The sequence below is a fragment of the Oenanthe melanoleuca genome, chromosome 4, assembly GCF_029582105.1.
Source record: "Oenanthe melanoleuca isolate GR-GAL-2019-014 chromosome 4, OMel1.0, whole genome shotgun sequence".
NCBI lineage: Eukaryota > Metazoa > Chordata > Aves > Passeriformes > Muscicapidae > Oenanthe > Oenanthe melanoleuca.
The window spans coordinates 51,873,162-51,893,944 of NC_079337.1; the positions used below are offsets into that span (position 1 = coordinate 51,873,162).

The 20,783-nt window shown below is 41.9% G+C and overlaps 1 protein-coding gene across 4 annotated transcripts in view; it reads right to left on the bottom strand.

Moving 5' to 3' along the window:
- The window catches only part of RBPJ (recombination signal binding protein for immunoglobulin kappa J region), a 147,994-nt gene that overhangs the window by 50,507 nt on the left and 76,704 nt on the right, over window positions 1-20,783 (bottom strand). The window contains exon 3 of one of the 4 annotated variants that reach the window (XM_056490924.1): window positions 15,578-15,765. The exons of 2 other annotated variants lie outside the window; for them this stretch is intronic. In XM_056490924.1, the coding sequence (XP_056346899.1) occupies window positions 15,578-15,633 (56 nt within the window). In that variant the 5' untranslated portion in view covers window positions 15,634-15,765. Of the gene's footprint in view, window positions 1-7,923; window positions 8,253-15,577; window positions 15,766-20,783 lie in introns of those variants that run through there. One more of the 4 variants, XM_056490926.1, reaches the window with a different exon arrangement.

Below are 20,783 nucleotides of genomic sequence, written 5' to 3' on the forward strand. Positions count from 1 at the left end.
CAAAATGGAGATAATTTTTGTTTCTGTTCAGGAACAAGAGTTTAAGAAAAATTATACCTTAACCACAACCACTGTAAGGTCATGTTTTCCAAGTGATACATGTAAACAACTTTAGAATCATAGACTCATAGAATATCTTGAGTTGGAAGGGATCCACCAGGACCATCAAGCCCAAATCCTGCCCCTATGCAGGACACCCCAGATTCACACCATGTGCCTTGAAAGCATTGTCCAGATGCTTCTTTAACTCTGTCAGGCTCAGTGCTGTGACCACTTCTCTGGGGAACCTTTTCCTAATATCCAACTTAAACTTCTCCTGACACAAATTCAGGCCATTCATGGTCACCAGAGAAGAGATCAGTGCCTGCCCCTCTGCTTCCCCCCTGAGAGAAAGCTCTAGGCTATGATAAGGTCTCCTCTTGGTCTAAGAGACTAAGACAACTGATCTCAGTTATTCCTCATATGACTTCCCTTCTAGACCCTTCATCATTTTCATGGTGCTCCTTTGGCTGCTGTCTAAGAGCTTTACATCTTTCTTAGAGTGTGCTACCCAAAACTGCCCCAGCACTGGAGGTGAGGCTGCCCCAGCTCAGAGCAGGGCGGGACAATCCCCTCCCTTGCCCAGCTGGCCATGCTGTCCCTGATGCCCCCAGGACACACTTGGCCCTCCTGGCTGCCAGGGCACTGCTGGCTCCTGTTCAGCTTTCCATTGACCAGGACCCTCAGGTCCCTTTCTGTAGCCCTCCATTCCCCAGTCTATGCACATCCACAGCTGCCCCACCCCTGGCACTCACCCTTGTTAAATTTCACATCTGCTGATTGCCCAGCCCTCTAACTAGCCAAGATCACTCTGCAATGCCTCTCTTAGTTTAAACAACTATGGAAATATGTACTTCAGTTCAACACAAATGTTTCAAGACTTAGCTATATAAAAAGATGTTCAAAAAAGAGCCTCACAAGCTTCCTGAAGACATGTGCTGTGTTGACTGAAGTCTCTACACTGCTTTAGAGAGAACAAATCATGCCCCAGAAGTATGTAATTCATTAAAAAATCTTATTAATCAAATAGTAAAACATGATAACAATTATATCTTATAGTAAAATTTCACAGATCAGTCAAGCTTCTTTTAAACAATAAAAATACTAAAAAAAGCCAGTGTTTATCTTCACATCTCTTTTTATTTTACATTTTATATATAATTTTAATACATATACAATATTAGAATATATTATATATATATATATATAATAATAGTCTCTGTCTATTGTAAGGATCCAAATTTGCAAGCTTAATCCAGAGACTTCTCACACTGAACATACTGAAACCCTTACATTCTCTTCTTTCTTGGTAAAGAAATTTACCACCATAAATATGTAGTTTATGCATTTACAAGCATAAAAGCAAGAAGATACATGGCCATATGTCACCATCTGGATAACTCAAGTGCAGTTGAAGAGCATAAAGTATGCTTCAGAAAATTATTTTAAACAGTATAAATAGGCTCTGAAAAATGGCTGTAATGTGACATAGCAAAGGTGACAAAAGAGTTTTTTCAGGTTGCAAATGTTACTTAACTTTTTTTGTACAAGGCAGCAACCACAAAATACATGCACAAATTATGAGTAAAGAACACCACATTAAGTAGAACCCAAGGAAATGAGAAATTCTAAGTTTAGCCCTTACTTTTCCAAGAATCAGTAAGAATAAGGATATGGAAATTGCTTCTATTAATAATTTCCTCTTTAAAAGAAGTGTATTGGCTGTTTTCTTTTCTGAATGTTTATATTACAAAAGATAACCATAATTCATTATTATTTCCTTACCTTACATCATCTTAATTGTTAATTAATGCAATTATGTTCAAGGTAAGGATGAAGTATATAGCATTATAGTGCTATAAGCATTTCCACATAAAAATAATAGAAGTTCACTGAGATCAAGAATATAATTTATAATTATAAAACTGCCTTGAAATACTATAGACTTCGAAGGCATATCCACTTCTGTCAACAGAATAAAATTTCATCTGATAATACAGCTTAGTGACATTTATCTTTTCCTCTTTTTCACCTAAACACAAAAGAAGAAAATAAGTAATTCTATAAAAGCCAGAATACACAACTCCTCAAATTTTAGAAACATTGAAATAACACATTAAAAAAATAAAAACAACACTTAAAACACACCTTCCCTGTGAAATGCTCTTGGGAGGCAGTATTTCAGTATATTAGTGCCATATAGTGCAGTTAATGGTGTGCTTGCAATTAACACCAAAAGAATTTAAAGTTGCAATTATTACAAACAGAAAATACAGAAAATTGATGTCCTGAAACTTCAGAATTCTGCCAACATGACTTGCTGTCCAAATGTCAAACTACTACTGTGCATAAACTTCACTCTTCATCCCAAGAGAGATTCCAATGAATTGCATAAGACAGAATACTGTATTAAATATGTATTCTACAAATTCAAATGACAATCTATGTTTTCAAGTTTATCTAAAGTCAAACATAGCACAGAACATTGCACCTTAATTCACCAACAATGAATTTGTAACTCTAAAACTTTTCTTCAAAATCTTTACCTGTGAAGGCCCCACAAGTCTTTTAGGAAGACTTTATGCACACCTACAGGCTACTTGCTCGTCTTTTGACAGTATTTTTGAACACAGAAATTGTGTTTAAAATAATGAAAATAATGAAAATGTTCAAAATAATGAAAAATAGTCCTAAAATAAATTATTACTGCAAAATAGAAGTTAGCAAGTCAGAGGAAGGAAACTCACTCTCATTCACAAACTCATGATCATTATGCAATTCATAGTATGGAACCATACTTAAAAGAGAACTATTTTTGCAAAGAGATATAACAAAATGATATTGCCTTTTAATTGGCTGTAACAAGTGCACACATACTATGCCAAATACAACAGTCTACAGATTATTTCTGGAGAAATCAAACTACAGAAAGATTATTTTCAAACCTTCTTTGTCCTCTGTATCAACCAGAATAAGTTAAACAACAAAGAGCTACTTAATACAATGAATAAAAAGCAAAAGCAAATAAAATCCAAATTAAGACCTTAACTTCATAAAATTGCTTCTAGTGAAAGTACAGAAGGTTAAAAGACTATTTGCCAGCATTTCAGAAGACTCCTTCAAGAATATAGTGCTCACAAGGATTTCCCAACAGTCTGACTTAAGACATCCCATGCTCCTTGATAACAATTTAAATGTTAGTCACACAAAACCATCTACTCATTTGATTGTAAACGAGTTTTTCCCAATCTTTAACACTCATCAGGTGCATATACACAACACAATAGCTGCACTTATGCTTCTACTTAAATCTTAATAAGCCCTGTTTGAAACTTCAGCGACAGTAAAAACTGTAGCCTGAAGAACACAACCATGAATTCTTGTCCTATAGTCTACACCATCCTGTTTCCACTCCTTAAGCTTCACTGAAACCATTCTACCATCTCTTGCAGCCTAACCCTATGATGAGGCTCAGAATCAATATGTAATTGTTACCTTCCTAGACCTGTCAATCACCCAAGACTACCAGCAATGCTTCCTTTCCAGAAATAACTATCACTCCTTCCCTTGGTGGTGTTGCTCTCATGACTCATCCCTTATCACTCTGTTATTTCAGTGTGTGTTCCTGAAGGAGCCTCCTCACTCACTTGTACTATTTTATGAATCACTTCATAGGCTTTTTGTCTTGCATCCCTTTCCATTTGCTATTTTATCCAGGGCCAGAATTCAAATTCAACTATGAATACCCTGCTATCAATCAGGAATGTTCTTTCTACCCTCTATCTCCTGTACTTGTCCAAGTCAACACTCCAGCTTGAGTCTCTCCTTCCCCATACTGATGCCTCACTATGTGCTCAGTCTCAGCACAGACAACACACAGGTCTTACCCATTCCACCATCGCTACAGTCTCCTTTCCACTACTGCAAGTCCTGAACTTAACTAACCATTAACCCTCAAATCTAGGTTCTCCATAGGTCCTAGAAATAACCTGCTGTTGAGATACCAGCAACGTCCATCATATCACTAAGATATAGTAGCTGAAATTTTATTATGTGACCACAGAAGTTCACACCTAAAATAGTGAAGCAATCTTCTTTATCTTTCAAGACCTAGAACTGACCCTTACAAACACTCCTCTCTTGATAGCTTTTTTTCAGCCTATGGCCAGATCACACAAGTCCTTCCTCGTCTCACTTCTTCAGCAGCATTCACTTCACTCTCTACCTCAAGACCCTCACTGGTCAAGGTCCTCATTCTAAAATTACTAATCAGGATGTAGATGAGGTTAAAGTTCTGATAAACTGCTATATTTTCACCTTTGAACTTCTTTTCCCTTGCCCTTGTGGTTGGGAGAGCTTCATGAAACAGCACCCTCTTTCAAAAACCTCCTACAAGTTTTTTTTTCATATTTCTCATTAAAAACAAATAAATAAAATGACCAGACGGCTGTCACATCTACACTACTACATTAAAATTCACGGCACTGATGCCAAACATTCTGCTGTGCCATTAAAGATCTCATGAATCTTCTCTTAACCTTAAATCATTAAGCATTCTGGGTCAGGAAACCCCTCATAACCACTGAACTCCTGGATGAGTAATTCAGACATGGAACTTAGAAATGTGACTAAAACGGTTTTCTACTGCAAAATGCCTAAGGAAAACCAGCATCATACCAACAAAAGCCTACTCGAAGTATTTTTGTCTTTTTCAAGGCTTTTCAACCTATTTGAAAAATAATCCAAATGCCATATTGTATACTGCTATTACAGAGGTTTTAACCGGTAATCGAGTACTCAAGACAATGCCGACAATTTATCGTTTCAATCTGTTATTTCTAAGCTGGCTTCTAGTATTTTAAAGATCAGTTGTCCCAGGTTACTAAGAAGACACCATTCCATACTTTATGTCACTGTAAAATTACAAAATTAAGTTCATGGCACTAGAGATTTTCCCTGTCATATGGCTTTATTAGACCTAGTAGAGCAATTTTCAAACTAATGGATGCCTAAAGGAATTTTTGCAGTATCAGCAATTATTTAAAAACAAGTGGTTTGCACTCAAACTATAATTTAAGAGGTATTTTCATTAATTTTGTCATCTTAAAGTGATATTTCCCTAAATTGTTCACAACCAAAACCAAAAATACGCCACAAAACCCCAAAAATACGATCCTATAATCCCAGTCATAAATTATCCACTTCTTTTAAATAACAGTTGTAAAGAGTAATTCATTTTAAGTTACTTGTCTGACACTGTGCAGTTTGCCTTGTCACACTGTACATATGAGCAAGCTTAATCAAAAAAACCCTTGTGAGGCAGCAGCACGAGTGTGGCACATGCTGCAAACAACAGAGTAATGTACTCTGACTGCCCCCCAAAACTGCTGCAGTCAATTCCTACTACTCCATTCCAACACTGCATAAACCTATGTACCATAACTTAACCTCAGCCATACAGTTTTCACAGGAAAATAAAATGCTTTTTCATTCAGGTAACACTGACTGCAAAAGAGCCATAAGCTTTACCTCAAATTTTGAGTGCCCATGTGATGCCCATTCAAACTCAATGCAAGATTTGCATATTACATTCTCCAGTTATTGTTTTTTAATTACAAACACATTTTTTCTCCCGTCCAAGTAAGTTTTTACAGAACAGCCGAGAAAGAAAACTCCTTATACTAACTATTTCGGAAAAAAAAAATCAGCTAATTGGAGAATCATCAATTTTTAATCTTAATACACACAAACAACTCAGAAACAGAGCCACACTCTAAAAACAGGTCATTTAATAAAAAAAAATACATTAAAACAAAAATCAGGCTCCTTCATGCAATATTAACTACAATATTAACAAAAGTTAGCATAACTCATTTTACCTACACTGGAAGCATTTAACAGTAAGAAAATAAAATTATTTTTCCAGAGAATTATCTGACTTTTTCTAAATGCCAATTAATACAAATCCAGCACATAGGTTTAAACAATGAATGTAGCATTACAATCCTAAACTACATACAATTTTTTCACTCCCATTAAAATGGTATTTTTTTTCTACTGCTCTGATTATCTGATCACTGTTTTTAAAACAATCCAGTTGTTTTGTCAACATTTTAACAAACATCTGAAAAGGATAAAACTAATGTCACAAACATGACAACACTTCTGACAATTCTGTAATAATCAATAAACAAAAGGAAATGAAGCCCAAATAGTCAGATGAGTAAACTAACAGAAACGTGGAAAAACTTAATTGCCAACTAGAGCACAGGCTAATAGTTATAGCAAACTTTAACAGCATTTGTTCCCTTCTTTCAAGTCCAACCTCTAAAATAGTACACTCCAGGAATCATAACAAACAAGATTAGCTTCTCTAAAGAACATTTAATTGGGAAATTGTATATCAGCCACAACATACCTTCATCAGGAGAGAAATATAGCAAAAGCTTCGATTTATTTTTTGACAAACAAGAGTGAGGAATTGGAAACACTACTGTAGCCAAACATAACAACAAAATACCATAATGCTACCTTCTCCACGAGAACAAAAGCATCAACCAACTCCACCCCACCCCCAAGCAGGCTGTTGCTCTCTAACCACAGAACCAATGCTGTAGACAATGTAATCCCACAGGGAAGACAGAAGATCACAGACACACTGTGAAATCTTAAAATAAGGTCCACGTTAGAAAGACCTAGAAGTACTTTAACAACACAAAATTTCATTTGGAACAAACAGCTGGAATATAGAAACAGCCTGTTCTTCTCCTGACTGTCTCTTCCCTCGACACATAGAGAGAGGTCACACTTGCTCAGTATAGTCCAAAATTAAGGATACGGCACTTAAAATAAGCAGCAGCAATCAAGATGTGGCGAGGATGGCAACGTGCAATGTAACACTGCAGGTGTGATTGCGTACTGTACACCAGCAGTATCTGGACCTGTTATTATTCATCAGCTGTAGGTGGCTAAGAGGGTGTCACTTATTACAGTGACACATGCTGCAGCTGGCTAGCCATGATTAAGTATTACCCACTGTGGTTAAAAGGGATGGAGACTACCATTCATTATGATCCAGCGTGGCTTAGTGGCGTAGGGAGGCTGCTATCCTCCCCTGCACCGCAGCATCTGAAGGAAGGCAGCTAAAACTCAACAAAGCCCTGGGAATGATGTGCAGAGAGGCGAGAAAGGGAATCTCGGTGACCCAGCCTGACGGAACGGGTGTCCTGCTAGCAGGGGCGGAGAGCCCGCCCGCGCTCGGCGCGACCGGGAGCGCTCCGCCGCCGAGTGACAGCGCCGGGCCGGGCCCGCCGTGCGAGGGGCGCTGGGCACCGCGCTCAACTTCAACCACAGCAGCAAAGCCTTTGTCCGAGCGCTCCCGGTCCGTGGCCGGGGGAGCCCGGAGGACCCCGCCTGCGGCGGGACGAGCCGGGACGAGCTAGAAGAGAGAACAGCCCGTGCCAGCCGCAGGTCCCCTCCCAGCTGGGCTCCGCCGCTCCCCTGGGAGCCCTCAGAGCGGGACCCGCTCTGAAGCAGCCAAGATGCGCACCGACCCTGCACGGAGTCCCGACCGGCGTGTCCATGCCGGAGAGAAGGAAAGCAAAGTGAACGCCCACACCCGCCGCGACCCCGTGCCGCGGGGCGGCCGGAGAGCGCGGCCGCTGCCGGGCCGGCACCCGGGGCGCCTCCTCCGTGCGCCCACCCGGCGGGACCCCAGCCCCGCGAGGTTTGCGCCGCAGGGCCCGCCCCCAGGCCGTCCGGAGGGCAGCCCCCCGTTCCTCCGAGCGGCGGCCGAGGAGCGGGCGGGCGGGCGCGGCGCGGCCTCGCCCAGGCAGCCCCGGGCGGCGGCGGCTCCCGCGGGCGCCGCGAACGCCCCGCACTCACCCTGTCACAACAGGCGCCATCTTCCACAAACTCTCGCCAAAACTCCTACTCTCGCGAGAGCGCTCCCCTCCCCGCGGCCCAGAGCGCGCGTGCGCGGGCCCGCGAGACACGCGCGGGGCGGGAGGGGGGGGCGGTGCGCACCGCCCACTCAGCGCCCGGGCTTCTCCCCTCAGACACAACAGCCCGGGCGTGGGAACCGCGCCGCTCTCGCGAGAGCCTGCCGCCAGCCGGCATGCGGAGAGCGGCGCAAGCCTCGCGAGAGCGGAGCGCGCTCAGGGGAAGCCGAGGGATTCCCTCTGCCCGCTCGCGCATCTCGCCCCCGCCGCCGCGAGGAGGGGCGGAGGGGAGGGAGGAACCATTCGGGTAGCGGAGGGGGGGGGGGCGGGATGGGGCGGGGCGGCCCCTAGCGCGCGGGGATCGGCCCACGGCAGCCACCGCCTCCTCCCGCCACCCCCGCGGGAAGCGCGCGTGGGGCCGCGCGCCTCGTGCTGCCCGCGGGCCCGGCACGTGCGCGGCGCGGCCGGGGCTGAGGGGCCATTGGCGCGGGGCTGGGAACGGGAACCGCCGGGAAGAACGCTTTTTGTGTGGCTGCGATTTGGAGGCACAGCCCTTAGAAAGACCTCTTAGGTTTCTTACATGGAATTGTTAACATCCTTTTTTTTTAGAAGTCGGTTTTATATTAAGCGCCCGGTTTCACAATTCTGTTTTGATTTGCAGCTGAAGTGCGTAAGATGCGTTTGTTTAGCAAACAGAAGCAGTGTAGTCTGGCAGAGCCCCAGGCGGCCGGGCGAGCCCTGGGCCCGCGGACAGCGGGTATCTGCCCCACCACTGCCGGCTGCGATCCGGCGTGTGCATGCGGCCAAAAAAAAGGAGACCGCAATTTTGGATTCACTTAACAACATTGCCCCTTCGGGCTGCGGGTCTGATTGTCCATTAGGAGACCAAATCTGAAAACTTATCCTTCTACATCAAGACTTCGGACTGTTCTACTTCCCCTATGTGTTTAGTGTAACACGTCAGTCTAACTTCGGGACAAATGCTACATTGATTTAAAGATTGCTGAGAGCCCAAAGCCCATATCTTTATTACTTTAGCTCTGTATTTCTGCTGTCTTTCAAATTATGGAAAAAAAATAACATTTTAGTAATCCCATGAATAAGATTTCAGATTTCCCGCCCTCATTCGTGCTTCACTGCTAATGCTAATTCAATGAATAATGTCTCAGATAAGTAAAATTGCATTTTAAGAGATTCCTTGGTGACAAAGTTTTCTGTACGTCGCACTGTACAAACAGCTATTGTCTCCTGTCATTAAGGGACTTTCCCCATCATGATTTCCCCCTCCTCATTAGACACAAGAGGACTTTGACTGGCTCCCTCATAGGCACAGTTCTCGGCAAAAGCACAATGCATACTGGAAATCCTCTGCATTGTTTGCAAAGAGCAACTCATAATCCCTTTGGAAATCTCTTCCTAAAAACATCTCTTTTATTTTTTTTTTTTCTCCCGAGGCTAAAGAATGATCTCAGCTCATGCTAACTCCATTCCATTAAGAATAGTTTCTGGATGTTTGCCATGGACTGTCTCTAGATGGTTATTTTATGGGGCCCCTCTTTTAGTGTGTTTTGAATCAAACTGGAAAATCTAAAAATATAGCACACAATAATCTCCAGTGTCTATCCTCTTTTAATAGTTTACAATGAAGGCGCTTTGATTAATAACCAGATTAATTGGATACTGGAGCAGGTATCTTATTTCGAAGAATTAATAATCAGAAACCATTGTAGTCCTTTCCATCACTGACAGCAGTACATTATAAAACAACCATTGTTTTTATTTTGTTGGTTTTTTTAAAAATTATAAATGATCTTCAGTTCAAAAGGCCAGGAATACTATTCAAATCAAAAACAATAGCTTGAACTTTATGTAAATAGCTGGTGGAAGAAAAGATAATAAGCCACTAAAGGTTTTTTTTAGTATTGTTTATGCATTGAATTTTCTTCTTGCTGCTAAAAGTTTGTATTTCACATAGAGTGTGAACAATTCCTATTGACTTTATTGGAAACTGAAAGCATCCACTACCTCAGGGAACTAGATCTTACTTTCTGGCCCGTAGTGAGTATGAGCACTTCAGAGCTGAGGTAGAAGCATTTAAATACCAGGTTTGCACCATTTAAATTTTTGCTTCTGGTATGTAAATCAGTAGTTTGACTTTTTGATTTAAGCTCAGCTGAGGTTGGCAAAAGTGTTCTGAATCATGCCTGTCACTTCAGGAACAATTTGGAGAAGCACAGCTTGGAGGTGCCTTTGAAGGATTTTGTGATTTCCACAAGTGTTGGCCCCACCCGTGTTCCAAGCAGATGCTCTGCCAGGTTACTCCAGCTGGGTGCTCAGAATCGTTAGTTGCCTTTGAAAATGGAAGGCTGTTAAAGCAGGAAATCCAGTTTACTCTCACTTGCCAGCTGGGGGACAGGACCACCTCGAACTTGGATTCACCAACACGTGTGTATGTGGACAGAGCCATTTGGCCAGTGCTTAGTGGATCCCAGTAGCTTCACCTTGAGTATCCATTCAGTTCCCCTGTCCTCTCAGTCTTGCTTTGTGTGAAAAGAAGATGAAAGACAAGGAGCCTAGCACGAGCCCATGGAATTGTTAGGGATCAGGCCCTCTGTGTGGGCAGAGAAGGAGGTCTTTTGGAGTGTTGTCCCACCAAAGGTACTGCAGGAGCTACTGGCCAGCAGTGCTCAAGCAGCTCAGCTTTGGAGAAGGGCAAGCAGGAGCAGGGAGCATGGGATGCAAGCTGTGAAAACCAGGCCAAAGATTTCAACAGCTTGTTTGACCAGTCCAGACCAAATTTCTCCAGCTCAGCCTTGGCTCTGGGTTTCCCCTAAGCTCATTCCTTTGGGCACAGCACTAGCTAATTAATATGCTTCTCATTTGGCAACTGCTTCCCACCTTGCTGGTTTGGAGAAAGATGAGTTAAAAAAAGACCTCCGCACTTTTGTGTAGAAGCAATCCTAAGTTTCTTATGTGCTTAGCACAAGCATGTGAGAGACATGGGGACAAGAGACTGTCTCAGATCAGCCTGTCTTACAAAAAAACATCTCACAGTGTGTCCTGTAAAATCCCAGCTATTTTAAAACTCACTGACCTTAAAAAGCATTCTAGGTAGTGAGAACTGCAGTTTGGACCTTCATTATGGGGAGCAGGTTTATCTTGAGATGTTGCAGTTTGTAGGTGGTGTAAATCACACATTCTAGTGGTAGGCACTGTGATACAACCCTGCTGGAATTTCATGAGCACAGGATGTACAGTGTGGTTCAACCACATGTCTAGGAAAGCAAATAAACAGGCAGTTGCCCACAGAACATCTCTTAGATCTGAGCTGCGGTGTATGTGCCAACAAAAGTTATCACTCAAGCTGTTAGCCAGCCAGCTCAATGTCAGAAGTGTCTGCTCTTTGAAATGGATGCTGATGTTCAACACAGCTCAGAGAATTTGCAACATTGTCTTAAGGATGAAAAGGAGAAAGAATAGGCTAGTTAGCAGTCTGCAGCAGGAGCATTGTTATATAGCTTTTGCTTGTGCATCATAGTCTCAAAGAGGATGGTAGAGCGAAGAAAATATCTGAATCTGTGTCTTAATGTGGGCTCAGGTGTAAGTGTACCTTGGTGAGGGAGTCCCCAGAGGCTTGGAGTCAAGCTTGGGCCTCACTATGGTATTGCCTTGAAGGCAAGTACAGTTCCCTCCCAGAGTGTTCTTTTAGTGTAAAGACAAGAAGCAGGGAGTATAGAAAACACTAGGAAGGAGGAGGGGGTGGGAAGGTGAGGTTAACAGTAATAACATCATGTGGTTATGTAGGTTAACAGTGTGAACAGCTTGATGACTGACTTCTATAACCTCTTATTTTTAAATAATTTTCTAGAAAAGCCTGTTAAGACACTTTGCATTGTATTAAACTTTGCTCCTCACCCTACCCCAGAATAGCATCTTCACTTATTTTCCACTGGGTGAAATTTTTTGTCACTTTGCGAGAAAACTACCCTGTATCCCTCCTTAGTTTTACTGAGCTCTTCAAAGAGTGCACCTCTGAACCTTCTTACACAGCATTGCTCCCTTCACTCGTGCAGATGATGCCTGTCCATCAGTCAAGTGTCCACCAGGTTATTCCCTAAGCCCTGCTCTCCATACACAGCCCTCTGCAGTGATGGCTGGTGCCATCAGCCCTCTCATCCTCGGGGTGCCCCTGCAGGTACCAGCAGACTGCAGTGACTCACCCGGAGGTGAAAATGCCCTGGGGGCTGGCAGAGCCTGGCCGACACACCGGGTAGTGCCAGCCCCTGCAGCCCAGCACTCACAGGCAGCGCAGAGCGGGGCTCCCCAGGCCCCGCCTTGGTGCTGCCGGCAGCGTGGCTGCTCTGCTGCCCTGACCTTCTGCCGTGGCGATGCACCAAACCAGTTCTGAGATTAAACCACAGGATGCAGGATTACAGAGTCATTCCTTACAAGGGGTACAGCAGGATAAACTGTAAAAATCTCCATTTTTCCAAAACGTACATGGAAGACACGTGAAACTTGTTTTCAGTTGATTAGACTGTGAATTATCACAAATAATTAACAAAGCAAAAGGAAGATTAAAAGATGATATGATTCCAGATGTTCTATTGATTTTATTCATAAATAAATGCAAACTGATGTTGCAATGCTACAGCTTGAATTGGTGTGAATACAAATATCTTTCTGCAGGAAAACATTTTAACCAGAGGTGCTGTTGCACTTCTGTTGTTTTTCTGATGTGTATTAATTCACCATCTACACTCACATCCAAGCCTGTAATTTAGTGAAGGAGTTAGAGCTGATTTTTTCAGCTAGTCTGGTCTCTCATTCATTAGGCTCTTTGAGAAAATATATGCTGACAGATTTCACCTCTACCTGTAAGTAAAATGTGGTTTTTGAAAACAAAGAATGAAAACTCATTTGATTCTACAAAACACAAAAGAAATACACATTCTTAATTGTACACATTTTTCTTACAGGGAATATGTAACAGAACGATGCTTAACGAAATCTCAAACTAACTATAACAAGGTACAAAAAAAGAATTCATCAGCCTGCTATAAAAGAAAACCACAAACTTCACACAACCTCTTGATAAAACTATCATGAAAAACCCATTTGCCATTGTAAACCATCCGATTTTACTATGTATTAGGAAAATTTTTGTCCCAGTTAAGACTACAGACTATGTCAGATAGGAGGAAATGTGGACAGAAATCCTTAACCTATAATTCTACATACAAATATGTGCACACAGGAATTCTGTCTATGGCTAGAGAGGAGTTAGAAAATTAATTGGTTTACAAGTGTAAAGCTGGATACCATATAAATGCTGTTTGGAAAATTTAGTGACAGGTAAGCCTCATTCTGGTCCTATATAGAGAAATTAAACTAATTTTGTGGTTTTAGTAGCTTACAGACTGTCAGTGGCTGCAGGCTATAAAGATAATACTTGGTTTGGGGCTGTTGATTTAAATCATTGAGGAAGTTATACAGTCTTGAAACAGAAGATAGTCTAAAGGCATTGCCAAAGAACATGTAATCCTAAAAAATAGTTAACTTGTAATACTGCCATGTTTGTACCTCTTTGGGTTACAAATGTTCTAGTGGTTGTGGACTTAGTCTAGCTTTCATACTACTATCATTTTGCTGTTCCATAGACCATTTTCCCATAATCCTCCTCGTGAAGATAGATGGACTATTTTTGGCTAGAATTATTGAAAATAAATCCCATACAAATTGCCTGAGAATATTGCTCAGAATTTGAATTTTTGTCTTTTAGTGAATTACGCATGACCTTTTAATGCTAAAGTTCATTAGTGCCTTGATATTATATTGATGAACTTTGTAAAATGAATGGATGAACAGATAAGTTATAACTAAGGTAAGGAGCTTATAGCTGTTATGGAGGTTACTGAAGACATGTCATGGATGATAATTACTTAAAGAATTTCTCTATAATTTTATTTACTGTTTCTTGGGTCAGGATTCACTCTCTCTTCTTTAATCTTAACATCACTTAATCTTAAGTAGTGTTTAATTTTTAATGTTCTAGACAGCCATATCTTTTTCTAGAAATGCAGATATCCAGACATTCTTATTACTCATGGTTTCATTATCAGTTTGTTTTTCTCCTCATTACTGGCACTGACCTTGCCAGGAGCTAAGCACATGCATAATTTTACTAGTGCGATAAGACTCATTAAAGCTAATGGGATTAGTCAACAAAGTAAAGCTACTTCTATTTAAATGTTTGTTGTTTGAGGTAGTGCTGCTAGAATCAAAATGAGGAAAGTCTGGAAGAAATTCAGATTGAGCGGTAATTTTCATTAAATGTCATACAAAGAGAAATTCAAAGATTTTTCTCTTAACCCAGCCCTGATGTGTGATGAACCCAAGATGGTTTTACACTGGAGGTGAGCAGGGATTTCCCAACGTTGCTTTTTTTTCAAAAGATGGGGACTTGTCAAAAATTAAGCTGGTCTCAGCAAACTTAACAAGGTCGTTCCTCAAGTCTAGGATGAAATTTCTAAATTAAAGATAATGAGACATCTCAGCCATCAGCCCAGCAACAGAGGCTGAGTGTAACCTGATAGCAGTGTTGTGATGCTGTGCCCTGGGAGACTGGGTCCCCCCAGGAATATTTCATTAATGTGGGGAGATTGAGAGAGGCAAATCCAGAAGCGGTTTCCTCTTTTTATACAGAAACTGGGAGATGGCACTGAATTAAACAACATTTTCTGTCACAGAGGGATGTCTCACAATGAAAACATGGGCTTATAGCTTGGGGGTGTTGTGTATAAAATCCTCAAGAGGTGTTTATACCAGTATAAAATGGGGGAAAGTCTAGAGGATTTCCTTGCTATTACTCCTACCCTACTTTTGTTCCTCATTTCGAGTGCTCAAGTCTGCTTTTTTTTGACCTGCCAGCTGAAAGCCTCCCAGAAGCATTATAGCAGCCAGAAATACAATGTTTAGAGTGCACCTGGTTTTCAGCCCCTTTCTTTGACAGCCGTCTCAGCTAGGGTTGAGAGGGGAGGAGCACGGAGCAGTTGCTCCATCCATCCCAAGGAACTTCCCTTCTGGACTGTCAGGACAATTTTATGGAGACTGGTAACACAGGCCAGACATAAAGTGGGTGATTATTAAATCCATCACACTATAATTTGTCTTTTCTGGCCTCTGATGAACTGCCTCATACACTGTGAGTTATAAAAAAAATCTGGCTTCTTACAGAATCAAATGCAAACTGATCTGCTATCATTTTGAAGCAGTAAATCTCCCATGGCCTTGGAGAAAACATCACTTGTGAGATTTCACCCATTTATACCTTCCTTTCAAAACAAACACTTATTTTGGTCTCTGAAAAATACAAATGACAAGTAAAATTTATTTAAGCTATGGAAAGTCTCTTTGTAGTCTAAAAGTTAAAATTCTTGTTAATAGTGACTCCTGTGCCCTGTCTTTTTCTGTGCAGAAGTTAAAAACCAGCAAGTCCATCACTGCAAAGTCTAATATCAGGGGTGGTAAATATATTTATATTTAACTATTACTCACTTTTTTCTAGGAAAGCAACTGATCTATGCCCCAATACTCACAATTTTATTAACATTGGAAAGAGCCATGTGGTGTTCATATAGTGTTTAATCTCCATGAAGTCTCAGAGCCCGAGGTTTTCTGATTGCTGGCAGAGGAGGAGGACTGGAGTGACAGTTAGGGGTGCGCCGGTCCCTACTGTATATACAGCTGTTGCTGTGCAGGGGAGGGAAACGCAGGGTCTGGCTGTCTGTTCCAAACAAAAAGAAATGGCACATGCTATTACTTCCAGATCATTGCAGTCCCTGCACCACCATCTGCTGGGGGTCAGAGCAGTTGTCCGGGTCGGCGTCAGTCATGCACAAACTCAATGCCTTCCACCGAGCTGCGCCCAGCAGTACATATTTACAAGAACAATAAAGCGAACCTGCTCCCTGGACACAGGCACCACAATGCTCCATCACATTGGGAACAAAGGGGCACAACGAAAGTTGATATGCATTACAAAGGAGGTTCTCGGGGATCACAGCTTTGTGATTTCAGGCCGTAACACAAATTGAAGGGAAGAAAAACTGTCACCAATAAGCCCAGACCTAGTGATCATTGTATTTGTAATTGACGCAGCATTGCTGAAAGGTTGCCTGGGTCTCTGTGTTTCCCCTTTTCCTATTGTCAAAGTCTTCTGTAGAAAATTGTTAAATGGGAAAAGCTTTGATAATAAATATTGAAAACTTGGCTATGTTATTCTGTAACAGCAGCAAGATAATCTCTGCCACTTAACCTAGCTTCTGCATGCACATCTCTTTTTCTGGGGCTTATGCCATGTGCTGGAGCAAGATGTGGAGAGCCCTGACTGACGTAAGCTGAACAGTTCTTGGAAACCGGATGAGTACAACTGTGTCACTGTGATGTTGAAACCAAATGAGCAGTTTTAGCATCTCCTCGGCCTAACAGCAGCTAGTGAGTAATTCATTTCTTCTGCTGAAAACGGCTGCTTCACCACCACTGGAGTGACACATCAGGCGTTACTGTCGGGTGCTGCAAACCCTTCACTTGGCGCTGTCCTGCACCCTTGGCTGAACATACGCGTACAGGCGTGACACCCTTGGGGCCTAGAGCTCGAGGGGCTTTGCTGGCTGTACGTTAAGGTATGTAGAGGTAAAAAGTACAACCCTTCTTTCAGGTCTGGGCTAGCTTGCTGCAGAGCTATGTCCAGTGCTGCATCAAAATGGAAGCAGGGGAGGAATGGAGCTCAGTGCAGAGGCATCTGCATTCAGCTGAGTTTATTAGCTTGGTCTCAGCATCTGCACTGTTAAAACAGGTAGCAGTGCCAGCATGGGGTGAGAGAAATAGGCAGTAGTTCTGGAAATCTATGAAAGGGGCAGGTGGAGCTGCACCCAGAACATTTTTCAAGTGAGGCTCATTGCCAAATAACTAGAAATTATGCTGTGCTAGCAAACATGAAGGACTGCTGTAGTCCCTGCCTCACATAGCTACAGTGTCTGTCACAGCACTACCGCATACATAATCTTTGACATTTCATCTGATAATTAGTGGTTTTGGCACAAGTAAACACTCTCTTGTTAGGTCCTATCCTCAATTGCTTTTTACTAAGCATCAATTGTCATTTTTGCATAAAACCTCTCTAGTCCATGTAATGTTTGAGAGCCTTCTTGGATGATTTTCCTGAAACATGATATGGAAGAGGAGACCTCCAGGTAGCTGCACACATGTCTTCCAGACTCCACCTTCCTGGCCTCACTGGCACCAGGACACCCAACTGCCAGAGCCGCAGAGCTGGTTCTGGAGCCTGCGAGGGCATGCAGAGCAGCCTTTGCTTGTTTTCTTGGAGAGCCTCAGCAGCTCAGTTACATATCTGTACTTGGAGGACACTTTCCCTGAGCCATTCCACACAGAGATGAACTCCACAGGTTTGTACTGCAGTTAGGTAGGCTTTCAGCAGTGAGGTCTGAGCTAAAAGATAATGTTTTTTACCACACAGTCCTGTGGAACTGCATTTGAAGTAGAAGCTACAGAAAAGTCAATTTATAGCTTAGGAGCATTTACATAGTAAAATGTATGCAAAGTATAAATAATTTTGTATCTCTAATTTTGGGGAGGAAGAGGAAAGGGATGGGAAGGTGGCAGAGTGGCTGTGTGAGGATATTAGTAATAAAATGAAAGGACAGAAAGCCTTCAGCCTGTAGGTTATTGATGTACATCTGCTCCAAATGTGTGGGAACTGAAAGTAATTTCCATTAGTAGTCCCATAGAAGTGATTGTTCTGTATATCTAGTCCACCATGGAGAGGTGCTACATTGTGGAAATCATCTCATTTCAGTGCTTATTTGCATTTGTGCTGGAGGCTTTATTCTACTAGCCAGAGACTAGATTAGTGTAGGGAATAGGGTGGGTTTCCCAGTCATCCTTCTGGGCACCGTTCAGACATTGAGGAACTTTTTGTAGTAGAAGGTGTCCCTGCCCATTGCAACTAGATGGTCTTTAAGGTCCCTTCTAACCCAAACCGTTCTAGGATACTGTGATATTCTTCACATAATGCCAGGGAAATTTAAAACTGGTTTCATGTATTCTGCAGATAAATAAGGGACTTCAGTATTCAGGAGAAACTTTGTCTGTCTTGTGGTCACTAGCAAATGTCAACCACAAGAATAGATACATGCTGACTAATAAAATAAGTTTTCTGATAAAAATAAAGCTTTTACTGAATGAGCAATCAAACAACTGTGTTGGTACTCTTGTTCTATGACATGTTACCTCTGAACCATGCTCTCGTTGGTGGAATATTCCCTCCTCCTCAATCATATGTGAAATACTTAAATGCTGCCCTGGATAAACCATAGTCTTAACTTCTATGTAAGTCTATCATTGCAGGAAAAAAAGAGTTCAGATTATTTTTCTTAATTGCCTGGATGAAATGAATCTATGCCATGTCCAGCCTAGTGGGTATCCAGTTATGCATACACCTTAGGAGTCTAATGTTGAAACCTTACAGCATCCAGGGGCTGACTGGAAGCTTTTATATTTGGGTACTTAAGTGGGAGATGAGCTATTGAGAAAATCTAGAATAAGAATAAGAGTTTAACTTTTTATGTTGACTCTTCTATTTTGTTAACATTACCCTTTATCTCTGAGGTTGTAGATTTGTTTTTATAAAGAGTAGTTCTGGGAGTTACCACATCTCTGGGCAACATAAATTCAGCCCAGATCAAGCACAGTATGAGTCACACAGCACACAGAATAAATACATATCGTGGCTGTTCATGCCAGCTTCATTCTTTATGCTGCATCAATGTCAACTAAGGGAGGAAAAAAGTGATGTTTGATCAAACTCAAATTGCACAGAGGGAAGGTTTGGCCCTTTCGAACAAATTTAGTCTTCCACCTTCAGCTGTGCCAACTGAATACTTTGCATCAAGAGACAGTTTTTGATCTGGGATTAACTGTAATTTTGTAACTTTGGATTTACTGCCTGGTGGAACCTTGGCCTGATTTTTACCCCCAGACCACTTATATGCTATTTCTTAACATATCTCCCTTGAACTCATTTTGAAATCTACTAACCTGTCTTCTTCCTACCTGTTCTCTGAATTCCATCTGCAGTAATGTCTGCCACTTTCTAATGCCTAATGGCCAGATAAATGGTCATTAGGAAATAATGGATTAAAAAAATACAATTATGTATTTTTGAAAGCAATATTTTAGTGATCTACAGCTGGCCTAGGGCATATATATGGTTATCATGGACTTTTGTTGCTTTTGTACTGCATCTCTTCTCACTGCTTACTCTGCCCACTTACAGATTGTATTTTAACCCCTTGAATTTGCCTGATTGAAGAAATCATTGCAGTGGTATTTCCTAAGCATGATATAGGAGATTCTTCAAACATATTGGGGATACTTAAAATTTCATGAGGGAGAAAAAGCTTTTAATATTCAAATATGCTCCCATTGTTGGTGGTATTATAGAAATCTTCTAAAAGGCGCATTCAAAGGGTTGTCTTGCCTTAATAAACTTAGAAAACTTTTGTCTTGTCCCTTATGTTGATTACAAATGCAGCTGTTATTACTCTGTTTTTACTTGCACATTTTAATCTATTTCACTGTGTTAGTGACTGAGCAGCATTTCACTGAGCAATAGAACTGTTTGTTCACCCTAAATACTACTGCAAAAGTAGCACAAGAGAAAAATATCTTTAAGGTTCTATAGAAACTCTGGCTAAGCTGAAGTAATGGACTGGCAAAAGATGTGGCAGAGAAAGAAATCACAGAAGTTAAAGAAAAATTGGTAGAAAAGCAAAGGGAGAGACTGTTCCTTTGGTAAACAGAGAGAGAGGTGGCTGAGCAGACAGCATCAAATTGCTCCCCATCTCTGTTCTGGCACTTGCAGATCTATTGAAAACAGGCCAGAAGGACATGCTGAATTTGTTGCTCCCGTGTGCCAGCCTTTTCTGCAGCAGCAAGAGAAACCAATCAGTGCTGCTTCAAAAGCAGCTGGAAACTGAGAAATCCCTGGTCCCCTGCTGCCTGGCAAGCAGCAGTACAGGGTCTTCTCAGTTTCCAGCCACTACAGAGGCTTCATTGACAAATGTGTGCGGCATTTGAAGGAGCACAATGTGACAATGAAAGAACCTGAGGGAGACAAAACAAGGAAGGGGGAGAAAGGAAGAAAGGGGCGAGAATTAAATGGGAATGAGGGAGCAACTGAAGAGAGAAGGACAAAAATCAAAAGAAAAATATGCTAATCATTTCAAAAGAAGCAATAAAAATAAATCATCCTTGTCATATTTGACACCTCTGCACTGCCTTATCAAAGAGTATAGTTGTGATAGGAAAACTAGAGAAAAAGAGGTAAAGTTTACTAGTGTTTACTTTCATTGCCTCTCTGAGATACAGACACACTTAATTTAGTTCCCTACTTTCAAAAATACTGTTGTGAAGTACAGAGTACAGGAAGATGCCAGATACCACACAGGGAGCCACATGGCACTGTGAATGGGACAGCTCCTGCCCTCATTCTCTGTTTCTGAGAGAAGCAGAAAGATTTAAAGAGCCCTTTAAATCAGGAGAAAGGTGCCTTACTGCTGCTCAGAGCAACCTGGAAAGAAAACAAATGCTGCCCAAAACAAAGCCAGGCAGCTGGTTCCTTTTCTGCTTTCCCTTGTGCTTTGTTGCATCGGCTATGAGAATGTGTAGCAGAGTGGAAACTAGAGGATCACCAATAGCTCAGAGCAAAGCAGCATGGCTAGG